Source organism: Mastomys coucha, unplaced genomic scaffold, assembly GCF_008632895.1.
Source record: "Mastomys coucha isolate ucsf_1 unplaced genomic scaffold, UCSF_Mcou_1 pScaffold6, whole genome shotgun sequence".
Taxonomy (NCBI): Eukaryota; Metazoa; Chordata; class Mammalia; order Rodentia; family Muridae; genus Mastomys; species Mastomys coucha.
Window position 1 is genome coordinate 126804028 of NW_022196912.1, and position 11898 is coordinate 126815925.

At 54.1% G+C, this 11898-nt stretch overlaps 1 protein-coding gene across 1 annotated transcript; it reads right to left on the reverse strand.

The window, feature by feature from the left end:
- Nucleotides 1–4409: 4409 nt before the first annotated feature.
- On the reverse strand, nucleotides 4410–11276 carry Nudt14 (nudix hydrolase 14). Its single transcript, XM_031357101.1, has 5 exons — nucleotides 11141–11276; nucleotides 8504–8547; nucleotides 8009–8073; nucleotides 7580–7817; nucleotides 4410–4732 (listed from the first exon to the last, which is right to left on the reverse strand). Exons 1-5 carry the CDS (start codon nucleotides 11219–11221, stop codon nucleotides 4492–4494), a joined length of 669 nt encoding a protein of 222 aa, XP_031212961.1. The 5' UTR covers nucleotides 11222–11276; the 3' UTR covers nucleotides 4410–4491.
- Nucleotides 11277–11898: the final 622 nt, after the last annotated feature.

An 11898-nucleotide genomic window follows, 5' to 3' on the forward strand; every position in this document is an offset into this window, starting at 1 on the left:
CTTCCACTCAGCAGGGCCCTCTGCAATGCCTGTGGTTAGTCTCAGTGATTGGTGATGTGTCACTCTGCCCTTCAAGACCCCACAGTAGCTGGGTTGTCATGTCCCCCGAAGGCTCCTCTCCCTAGTCTCCCTGACTGGCCCAAGTCACTGCCAGACAGGACTTCCTAGGGGAGGAAGAAGTTCTGATACTGGTGAATCAGAGGCACAGTAGAAAGTGGTTCAGGGTACTACCCTTTCTCCTGGACAGTGCCAGGGAGCCTACACAGGGAGCCAAGCCATGGAAAAGCCTTGATCCAGTTGCCTGCCCTACCACTGTGTAATGGCCATCCAGGATCTCCTGCAGAAGCAGTAGGCCTGAAAGGGTGAGCCAGCATCCCCGACACTTGCAGCGTTCCGGGCTCTGTCTCAGACTGCTCCCACTCCAACCTGAGCCCAGGGAGCCCACAGGCAAGTAGGGTAGGTGATGGGGTAGACACAAGCCAGGCCTGCCTACACACAGAGACCCCCTCCCCCACACCAAATAAGGGAATTGGTGTATTAAGAGTCTTCTTGCTGGCATCCTTTGAGAGACATCCCCTTAGCTAATTCAGCCTCACCTTCCCTCTCTCCTGGAGACAGGAGGCCACAGAGGACAGAGAGCCTTAGCTTCCAGCTTGCCTATGTTCACCACCTCTGAGGCACTCAGCCAAGCTGTGACCTAGGCAGCCACAGCTCTGGTCTAGCTGCAGGGGCCTCTATCTAAAGATGGATGACAGCTTAGACATATACTGTAGACCGGCAAACCATGAGAGTCCAAACCAGGCGGGGGGGCCCCCCTGTGAGACCCAGCGGGTAGGGCCAGCAAGGTGAGGAGAAGGATATGCCAAAGCTCTGGGGCTGAGAGAACCTGTCAAGGGCTTGTGAGGACAAGATAATCCAACCAAATTGGGTGGCAATCCTGTAGTCTCCCTGCTGAAATCAATGAGAAGTCGCAAAGACCAGGGCTGGGATGTGCCACACCATGACTTACATTGTCCCAAGGTCCCTGGTCGTGGCGTGAAGGGATGCAAGGGAGGTCAGGGTGATGCCATGGTGCTGTTGAGAGGCTCCGGCATAGTCAGTGACTAATAGTGCAGGGCTGAGCACTGAGAGGGAGTTTAGCACGAAGCTGCAGCCCCTCCCTGGGTATCTCTGTTTCTTGCTGTCAGCCAGCTGTGGGAGGACAGGCCGGCAGGCAGAGCCAGGGTATGCTGACAAGGGCTTCTGTGTGGCTGCCTGACTCAGCCTACCTGTCCACCCCCGAGCTCAGAGCTGTGGGTGCAGTGGCCCAGAGAAGGGTTCTTCCATCTGGCTAAGACACAGGATTCACCTTACACACTGGCTCAAGGCAGATATGCCACCAGTAGCCCTTGGAAAGTGGGGAGATATAGTCTGCCTCTCCAGTCTATCCAGGCACTTTGTGAGGAAGAACAGCTGGTGAATATTACGGCAGAATATTCAATATCTGGGCAACACCTGCTATGCCCAGGTGTCATCCCCACAGTGGTAATGACCTCCTCTCTTCCACTTCCTCCTCCTCCTCCTCCTTTTCCTCCTCCTCCTCTTCTTCCTCCTTCTCCTCTTCCTCCTCCTCCTCTTCCTCCTCCTCCTCCTCTTCCTCCTCCTTTTCCTCCTCCTCCACCTCTTCTCCTCCTCTTCCTCCTCCTCCTCTTCCTCCTCCTCTTCTGCTCTTCCTCCATTTCCTCTTCCTCCTCCTCTTCCTCCTCCTCCTCTTCTCCTGCTCTTCCTCTTCTTCCTTCTCTTCCTCCTCTTCCTCTTCCTCCTCTTCCTTCTCTTCCTTCTCCTCCTCCCCCTCCTCCTCCTCCTCCTCCTCCTCCTGTCTTCTGGAAGCCACAGCCTTGCCTAATGGTGCTCAGGAAACACTCAAGGTGTGAAAGGTGATCACTTACACTGAGAGGGACCCTCCCATGGAAATCCCCTCCCTGCACAGAGTTCTATAGCCCTTGGGCAGAACTGCCATGGACACCCTTCAAATCTGCTTTCCTTCATGCTGCTCCCAGTTTACTTGGGGGCTCAGGATCCCTGACCTGACCCTGTGGGGTCAGATGTTCTGTCTTTTCAGGAAGGCCTGCATCACTGGCTGGACACAACACCCTTGGTCTCCCACCTGGCGGCTCTCTCTAAGACCCCTAGCACTAGTGGTCTGGGCCTTTTCTGAATGGGTGCTTAGCTTGAGCTGGAGAGGCACAGAGGGGCCTCAGGACCAGGCTGAAGGATAAGGCAGCCCAGGATTGGAACAGAGCTGGCTGGGCTCTGGAGTGAGCTATGCTTCCGCCCATGTCCTGTGATGCTAAATATAGCGTCCAGGGAGGGGAGTTTCCGGTTACAGCCCCCCCACCCCAAGCCGGGAAATCGATGCCAGTTCCATTAGGCCCAGGAGTGGTGCCTGCTGACCTGCCCGTCAGGCTGCAGATCTGAGTGAGGGACTGGACTCTACCCAAACCCAGGTGCCCTGACTCCTAACCCATCCTTCAGGCTGCTAGAGCCCTCCCCCACTAGAAACCCCTCTGACAACAAACACCCAAGGATAACCCTGGGAGCCACAGGATTCCAATGGTGGGCGTCAGGCAGCTGCAGAAAGTCAGGGAAGGGCATGGATGGTAGACTCCTGTCCTGGAGACATCAGGGTGGAGCTGGGTCACCTTACCCCGCTCCCCTGTATTTAGCTCCTGTACACACACTACACACCTAAGGACCCTTCACTAAAAGCTGTGTTGCTTGTCTGACTGGGCCCCACCTAAAGCTGCAAGCATTTGCATACAGGTGGTGCTATTCGAGCAAGTCCACATGTCCCAGCCTCCTCAGGGTGGTGCCTCAATGCCACACCCACCTGGGGTACAGGGAGGGGATGAGGCCGGTGTCCCTCATCTTCTAGGGCGGGGCAGGGGACTATAAAAGGAGAGAGAGCACTCATTCCACCTCAGCATGCCTATCTCAATTAGGACTCCAACTCCTCAGCTCCTGGTCTCATCCAAGCCCCAGGACATGCTCAGATAGCTCATCACCTGAGCTCCATTGTACTGACTGATGAGGGTAGGAAGGGATATCCCTCTCCAGGGTACCTCATTGCCTGGGAAGGTGGGAGAATGGTAATCAGTGGTCCATGACCCATGGAAGTCAACAAGATGCTGACTGGAGGGTTTGAAGCCAGGTCACTGTTTTGAAGCCTGCCTTTATCCTGAGACAGACCAACCAATCCCTCAGATGTTGCCCAAGCACGCCTTTCTGAAATATGTGCCTGTGGCTCATGCAGCTGGCTAGGTGGGACAGAGTGCTCTTTTATCTATGCGAGGCACTCTGGGGACCTGTAGAATGGCTCTAAGCTACGCATGTAGCCCCACCCTCAGGCCTTAGGCCCGAGGCCAGCAGCATTGTGAGCTGTCACAGTAAGGCAGTTCTACGCAAGAACCAGGCTGCCCACGCAAAGGCGACTGCCCTGGATCCCCAGGATGACCTACCCTACAGACATTACTTATGTCCTACAGGACAAATGAGGTCCCCTCCCAACTTCCAATGGCCCAGAAGTCATGGAGAGAGTACTGGAGATACCAGATACAGAACATCACCAGATCTGAGTTCCTGGACAGTGGGAATGTGGTTCTAGTCCAGCCCCAGGCATGGCAAGGACCCTGTTTCTGCCCAGATCAGGGAGAACACACTCTCTGGAATGGGGAGAACTATGCCCATTTCCTCTCAGCTGAGGCCAGTCTGTCTCTACTCCTGTGGACACAGTTCATGTTATACATGAGAATAATTAAGGACATTTAAATTAATGCTTTAAAGGCATGTCTATCTTACTAACAGACACCATTAAGTCATAAACCTTTCTCTTCCATATGACTATCCCTTTCCACATTTGGTCTATATATCTATCATTCTCTGTAAAACCACCAACCTGCCCACCTATGCCCCTCTTCTCCATCCAGGTCCATTAAACTTGGGGGTAGCCGATATGAAGCTTTTTTTAATATTAAAGTTTTTTTTAAAAAAAGATTTATTCATTTATTATATGTAAGTACATTGTAGCTGTCTCCAGACACCCCAGAAGAGTGAGTCACCATGTGGTTGCTGGGATTTGAACTCAGGACCTTTGGAAGAGCAGGCAGTGCTCTTAACCACTGAGCCATCTCTCCAGCCCGATAGGGAACTTTCTCAGACATCCAAGGTTGAACATTTAGCCTGGTCCCCTCCTGAGCTAGCTGTTCTGCCTGACAATACCCCAGGCTTGTGCCAGCCTGCTGACAGCCATCTGCCTCCCCGAGCATCTTCATGCACCATCAGAGGAGGGGCAGAAGGTTTCTATGGAGACCTTGCTACCCTCCAAGGCACGGTTCCTCACCCCAGGTCACAGTTCTCAGAGCCAGCGGACATCAGGAAAACTTATACAAGCTTTATTGGGTGTGCAGGGCAGAAGGATGAGTGGATGGGACAGGCTGGTCCAGTCCCAGGGTCTCACTGGAGACTCAAATGTGGAACCACTTGGCTAAAGAACCAAGAGATGGCGAAGATAACACCAAGAGTCTTGGGAATGTCAGGGTTGTTGGCAAAGGCCTGGGCGTCATTCAAATTCAGATGGACCACTTCAATGAGTTCTCCCTCCTCAGCCAGGCCTCCACCAGGCCCACCTCGCTGGGCATCTGTCACCTCCGCGTAGAACATGGTCTGCCTGGAGCCAGTCAGTCCTACCCCAGACCTGTCAGGTAGGACAAGGAGTGCTGAGACACCAGTCTGGCCCTGCCGGACACCCTGCCTCTATGCTTCCCTCTCTGGCTTTCTAGTGGTCATAACTCTGGGTACCTTTACCCTTCCCAAATACCACCCCTGGTGGGTAGGTCCACATAATCTGCCCCCTGCAGTGGGTGAACCTCATGCATGCTGGGTATGGTGGCTATCATATGGCAGAGGTAGGCATCAAGGGCACTAAAAGGCTCAACATCTAACTGTCAAGATGAATATGACATTTGACATTTAGGGAACACAAAAATGTCAGAGGCGCTGTACATAAGTCATGGACCCAGGACCTGTTTGGCTAGCTGACTGAATTCATCCTGAGGGGGGATACATGGATAGGCCTGACCTGAGCAGGTGAGCTCACAAGAAAGCTTCATGCTCAAAATTTGAAGAGGTCCGATACTCTCTGTTAGCACAGAGACCAGACAAGCTTCTGTGTTGTAAGAAGATGTGGCAAGGACCTCCAGGCATCGCTAAGATCTGAAAGTGGCCCCCAGTTAACAGCTTGTCAGGAAATGGCCTCTATCCCACAGCCACAAGGATCTGCTGCCTTTGCTCCTGGATGGACTGTGGATGTGGCAGGTATCTCTGAATGCAGCTTATGAGACCCTGAGTGGAAGATCAGACTGTGCGTGTACGGAAGCCATGAGGTCATACGCAAGTGGTATCTGGGATAGGCCCTTAGAATCTGGTAGCCCCCTGCCCGTGACGCCTACTGCCCAACCAGGGTCTCTGACTTCCATAACTGCTAAGCCCAAGCCAGCCCTATCTGTACCAGGGTCTTCTGATTGGCTGGGGAGCCATGGACCGGATGTGGTGGTGGAGGTAAGGGAATCTCACAGCAGGACAGTTCATGGAGGCAGGAACAAGCTAGAAGTACTCAAAGCCTCCCAACCCCCAAGAGGAGGACTCCTACCCCAGACTGACCATGCCCAGCTACCTCACAGACCCCCTACCCAATAACCCATTTTTCTGGTAGTCATGGCTATACCTGTCATTGAAATCAGCCAGTATGTGGAGCCTCCAGCCTCAGTTTCCCAAGCTTATGAGGGAGACATCTCCAGCCTGTGGTCTGGTCAGGCTAGAGGCTACCTCTAGCCTAGGTTGGTTCTAATCTCATTTACATCACAAGATAACAATAGGCGCTGGGCTTCCCTGGGCCTAGCCATCTATGACTACCAAAGGAGTGGACTGGCTTATCTTTGGGGTCTTAGGCAGGGATATAATAAGTGGGTGGGCTCTGGTTTGTTCAGTCCCCATAAGGGACAGGTGCTCTGACATCATTCAGCCTTACCCTCAGTCATGCTTCTGCACAGCCAAACCATCCTCCTCAATGTATAAAGATGGATAGGGCGTTCAATGTCCTGAGCCTCACCTTGTACCTTCTTCTGTCAGGACACAGCCAGAGGCCCTGCCTAGGAAACCTCTCAAATGCCTGCCAGGACATCTATACAGATACACAGACACAGACACAGAGACACACACAAATACAGACACAGACACAGAGACACACACACACCACAGAGACACACACACACAGATACAAAGACATACACAAATACAGACACACACACACACAGAGACACAAACAAACAGACACATACATACAGAGACACAAAGATATACACAGATACAGACACACACACACAGAGACACATACACACACAGACACACAGAGACACAAATACACACACACAGACACCACACACACAGACACACAAAGATATACAGATACACACAAACACAGAGATACAGACACAGACACATACACACATAGACACAAAGACATACACAGACATACACACAGAGATACTCAAAGAGACACATACACAGACACACACACACAGAGACACAGAGACATACACACAAGACACATACATACACAGACAGACAGACAGACACACACACACACACACACACACACACACACTTCCCTCCTGCCCTCTGTCTCTGTCTCTGTCCCACACACAGGCCAAACTCCTATCATGGTCAGACTCTTAGGTTCCCCTGGCCCTAAACACTGCCATGTTGGAAGTTGAAGGATTCAGGCATCACTGGCTGTCCACATGGAGGATACAGCATAGGGAACAGGCCAACTCCTCAGAAATAAGATAATGAACACTTTGGATCCAACATGGTCCAATCACAGCTTGGTGCTACAGGGAGAGGTCAGCAGGGATGAAGGCAGGAGGGCCCTGGCTGTGTTGAGTGTGCCAGGAAAGAGGCAGCAGGGACTCTGGTCCTTCTTGGTTGGGGGTAGTCAGAAGTACAAAGCCTTTTGGGGGGTGATGGGCACCATAGGACCTTCTTTCTGCCCTCAGACCTCAGCAGGGGTCAGGAATCCACACGACATCCTAAGGCAAGGGGTGGCTTCCCATTTGAGGAAAGTAGCCCTGGTTGGCTGCCTGAGGGAGGCATGAGTGGAGCACCTGGGCTTCAGTACGGGTAGTCCCTCCTCCTCCTCCTCCTCCTCCTCCCCAGGACTTGTCCTTCCCTCATTCCTGAGCCACCGGCTGAGAACAGAGCTGTGACTCACCCCACCCCCAGCGCCCGGTGCTTAATCCCACAGGAAGTGGGGCATCTGTCGACAGCAGCTGCCACCCGGAGCCCAACCCCACATGGCTGGGGCTGCAGGGTAGGGGCATAGGGTGAGCATGCTCCAGAACCAGCCCAAGGGCCCCGGGTCTGGCCCAGCCTAGGAGCCGAGGCATGGTCCACCAAGCCTCTTCCAGTCCCATTACAGTACACCCTCGGGGACAGGGTTCTCATGCACTCCCTGATAGCATTCCCCCCTGCCAAGCCTCCTTACATGTACGTGGCAACTTTGCGCAGATCAGTGGGGACCAGGTGGTAGCCACACTCCTCCCAAGCTTCCTTGCAAGCTACCTCTTCCAGTGAGAGCTCAGGCTGGTCCACAATACCCGCACAGAGTTCCACCATCACTCCCGCGGAGCCAGGCAGTGCTCGCTCAAGTTCTCGGGGCTGGTCCTGGTTCACAGCTGTCAAGGACCCTGGGAAGTGACGCTCTACCTCGCCTGCATACACAGCTGGTATGGGAGGAAGCACAGCCACACGGTGGTCACCTCAAGAGTAATCTACTCTGGGCCAGACATCTCTTGCTGGACCTCAGTTTCCCCTGCAGTCACCACTGCACCAGCATCTAGACCCTCAGTATCAAGGGCCTGAAAGCACACTACAATTCCCCAGCCCCAATTCCTGTCCACCCAGCTGGTCTCACCTGGCCGGAACTGCTTCACCAACACCAAGCTTCTCTGAGAAGAGTTGAACATGAGAATAGTCACACTGCATAGGGAAACACACTCAATAAAGACACCTCCCGCTCCCCAGAGACCCGGTTCCTATCCTTCTATTCTCTCTCTCTTTCCTTGACAGGCCTTGCTCAGATGGGAAGACCACACAGTCAGGCTAGGGCCCTGACCTATTAGGTTCCAGCTCACAGGATAGGGGTAGGGGAGACAACGTATTGGGCAGCTGGGAAAGTGGAGGCCCCTGCTGGCCAGTTTCCCAACTGTCACACCCCCATGCTCTGGGTCCTGAGGAGTAAGATCAGATCTTACCAGCAGCCTGCCACCAGGGGCCTGGTGTCCCCAGCTACTACCTGACTTAGCCACCAGGCCTCAGGGACATAAGAAGCAGAGACTGGGCTGAGATGGGAGGCGTTTGAAGAGCAGAAACTGGGGAGTTCCCCAGTGGCCAGGCCAGCCCCTCTCACCTGTCATGTGTCTTCATAAAGTCCCAGGACTTCTGGACACCGTCCTAAAAGAGACAGGGTAGCAATCAGGAAGGGTGAGTGGAGGTGCACGGGTCAGACAGATCCATCGCGGCAGGGAGGCCTGCTACCTGCCCATGCCCTTCAGGAATGGGGACTTATAGCAGGTGGAGGTGGAGGGGATTGCCCAGGTCAGGATAGCCTGATGTTCTGGGAAGGGTAAGGCAGACAACCTGGGCAAAGGGCAGGAAAGGCATTGCGTGAGGACAAAGAACTACAGAGACCTGTGCCGCCACTAAGTGTGGGGAGGAGCTAGGAGGATAACAGGGAGAGCTTTAGGCAGGGCAGGGAGGATTCCAGGTAGGCAGAGCAATAGTCACATGTTCATGGCTGAAGCCCCTGTGGGCCACTGGACAGCTTACAATGCAGTTGTGGATCTGCGAATGTCAGATGGATGGTAAATATTTGCCCCACCCTGTTTCAGGCTCAGGCTGTCTCTTACACATCCCATAGTCCTGCTGCCCCTGTATGTAGAGTACCACTCAAGAAGTAGATAAAGTGGGCTGTGTAGTATTGGGCAGCCAGAAAGGATATCAACAGTGCTTTGTATACAAGGTTAGGAAGGTCCCACGATCCTCATCATTCAAATGGCACTTGGAAAGACAGGCTGTCTCTGGGGCTGGAGCCAGCAGAGACATTCCTCCCTGAAAGGTCTCTGCAGGTAGGGCTGGACTTATCCACCCCTAACCTGCTTAGTTCACCTCTGGGTCATTCATGAGCCCTGCCCAGCCCACCACGGATGCTTGGGGCTCCAACCATTCTGCATAGAAAGACAGGGGCCTGGATCCCAAAGACAGTGTGTTGCCAGGCAACAAAGAGGAGGACATTGAGGACAGTCACGGGGCTTCCTCAGGTGGAGAAGGGTACTGCTGTCAATGATAGGAGAGTTTCACATGTAGAGATCTCAAATCAGAAAGACTGACTTAAGCCTGCAGACAGAGATATCCTGAGAGGGTAGCAGCAGCAGCCTCTTTCCAGGGGAGAAGAGAGCCAATGTCCTGGGCAGGTCAGGCTGCCCAGGAAGCCGTTGAAGCACCACCTCAAGAGGCGAGCCCAGGCCTGCCCGATATCCAGCCACCCAGGCAGACTCCAAAGAAGGCTACCCGCCCAGGCTGCAGTGAGCCTGTCTTGTCTACCCCCACAGCTTTCCTTCAGGTATCACCCTGGGTGACTTCCAAGGACCCTCTTGACTCAGGATCAAACACTTTGTCAGAGCTGTGGGTAGGGCCAGAGAAGCTGACACTGGCCTTGGGAAGGAGAGACAGTTCTAGAACGTAGCAGTGGACACATGCTGTATAGGGCCATTGCTGCTTTTGGTCAGTTAAAGCCTGCAGACCCCTACCCATGGCAAACACAGCCCAGCCCAGTATCCTTCAGCTCCTGAGGAAATGCTGCCTAGGGCCCCCACCCCCAACCCCACCCCCCAGCTATGATTATGGCGGGCCACTGCCTGCTCAACTGAGCTCTGGTTACCAATGCCATCAGCGGAAATGTGTTGGTGGGCTGCCAGCCAAGGCTGCAAAGACACCCCACAGCACTTCCCAGGAAGTGAGGGAGAGTGAACTAACCTGGACAATCCACTGCCCACCAGAACCCCAGGTCCTGGGTATGAAAGAGCCACAGTGGTCACTCCATGTCACCAGCCAGTGAAAGGGAAAAGGAGTGTGACCCCCATGTCTCTGCCCTTTGTTCCTCAACTGAACCCAACTGCTCCCCAAGCCTGTGTTACCTCGATGCACTCTGGGAGAAGAATTCCCTGTCCTAGGGGGTAGGAGGAAAAGACCTCCACACAGCAAACACACCAGGACCAAGGGGATTTTCAGGCTGGAGGCCACAACACTGGTGAGAGGAATGGACAGAACTTGGAGAGTGGGAGGGCTGGGCAAACGCCAAGCCCTGGGCGGTTTGATCTAAGCTGAAACTCAGTCAGGGCTACATTGATCAGGTCAGAAAAACTGTGTATCAGACAGCATACAGAATGGAAATGGGCAATGTGCCAGGGGCCTATGAGGCAGGGCCAGGCAGGGTAGAGGAGAAGACGACCACGGGGTAAGAGGAAAGAGAAGAGGCAGCAAGTAGGCTCGACAAATGTTTTCTGTGTGCCTACTACACAGTGCCATGTGAGATAGCGCTGTATGGCCCAGTTGATCTGGGGGACACCTGGGAGCTGCGAAAGGCTGAGCTCAGGAAGCTTCTTCGTGGCAGCAGACTTTCTGTTAAGGCTTGAAGGAGGAGCTAGAAAGAAGGCGCAAAGGAGTGCATCTGCAAATGTGGGGTTCCCCAAGAGTTTTTCCTGCCCTGATACCCATAGTAATCCATGGGTCTAACTGCATAAAAGAATCGATGGGCGGTCAGAAATGGAGGGCTAGTCAAATCTTCCTTGGAGGAAAGAGAGATTCTCCTCACATGTCCTTCCCTGGCCATTCCGGGTTGACTGACCCGCGGTTGCGAATGCAGGAGGGCGGAGCTCAAGCGCTGAGAATCCGCTCAGGGCGGAGTCATGAGCTCGGGGGCGGGGCCTGGGCCGCAACGCGAGGGGTTTGGGGATGAGCGCGGAGACACGCGAGAGGGGCGAATCACCTGGCGGTAGTGCAGCGTGAGAGGTCGCAGGTAGGGCGAATGGGCACAGTGGCCCACGGCCACCCCGTCGATGCGCTCCATGGTGGCGCGGAGCAGAGTCTTCCGCGGACCGAAGCCGGCGGGCGGGTCTACGCACTTCTGGGCATGCCCAGTTCACGCGCGGGGCGGGCCGGAGGGCGGGCCACAGAGTCCAGGTAGCACCTGCGGAGTGCTGCACGCGAGGGAGGAGCTTTCAGACAAGTCCCCAAGACCGCAAAAAGGGGACGCCAACTGTGTAGGATGGAGGAGGGCTTCACGGTACATGAAACCTCCAACGGGTAGGAATCAGAGGGGATCACCGGGATAGGTGAGCTGAGCGGGAGTCTCTTTGTCCCGGGTTAGTAAGAACCCCAGACCCTTCCCAATTCTGGGGAGCCAGAGCGACCACTGAAGTGTACAGAAGGGGTGAATAGAAAGATGACAAATCTGAAGAGAAAAGGCTGGTGAAGGAAGGTCCTAGGAAGAGTCCCAGCCACATAGAGGCAGGCCCACCCTGTCTGAGAGAAAGTGCGATTTCCTGTCGCTGACTGTTCTTCACAGAGGTCATGAGGCTCCTTACTACACTAAGTGCACACTTAGACACTACCCAGCTGGTCTGCCTCAGACCTGCTCCATGACAGTGTCAATCCAGATGCATCCGAAGTTCTAGGCCACTCCAATTCAAGGGGAGATGACTTCACTATATGGGACACATGGTTTACAGAGAGCCATTCTTTTTT

Coding starts and splice junctions, on each gene's coding strand:
- Nudt14 (XM_031357101.1), bottom strand. CDS start 11,221: ATGGAGCGCATCGACGGGGTGGCCGTGGGCCACTGTGCCCATTCGCCC. Junction 8,074..8,503: donor TTTATGAAGACACATGACAG/GTGAGAGGGGCT, acceptor TTCCCTATGCAG/TGTGACTATTCTCATGTTCA. Junction 4,733..7,579: donor CGCAAAGTTGCCACGTACAT/GTAAGGAGGCTT, acceptor CCTACCTGACAG/GTCTGGGGTAGGACTGACTG.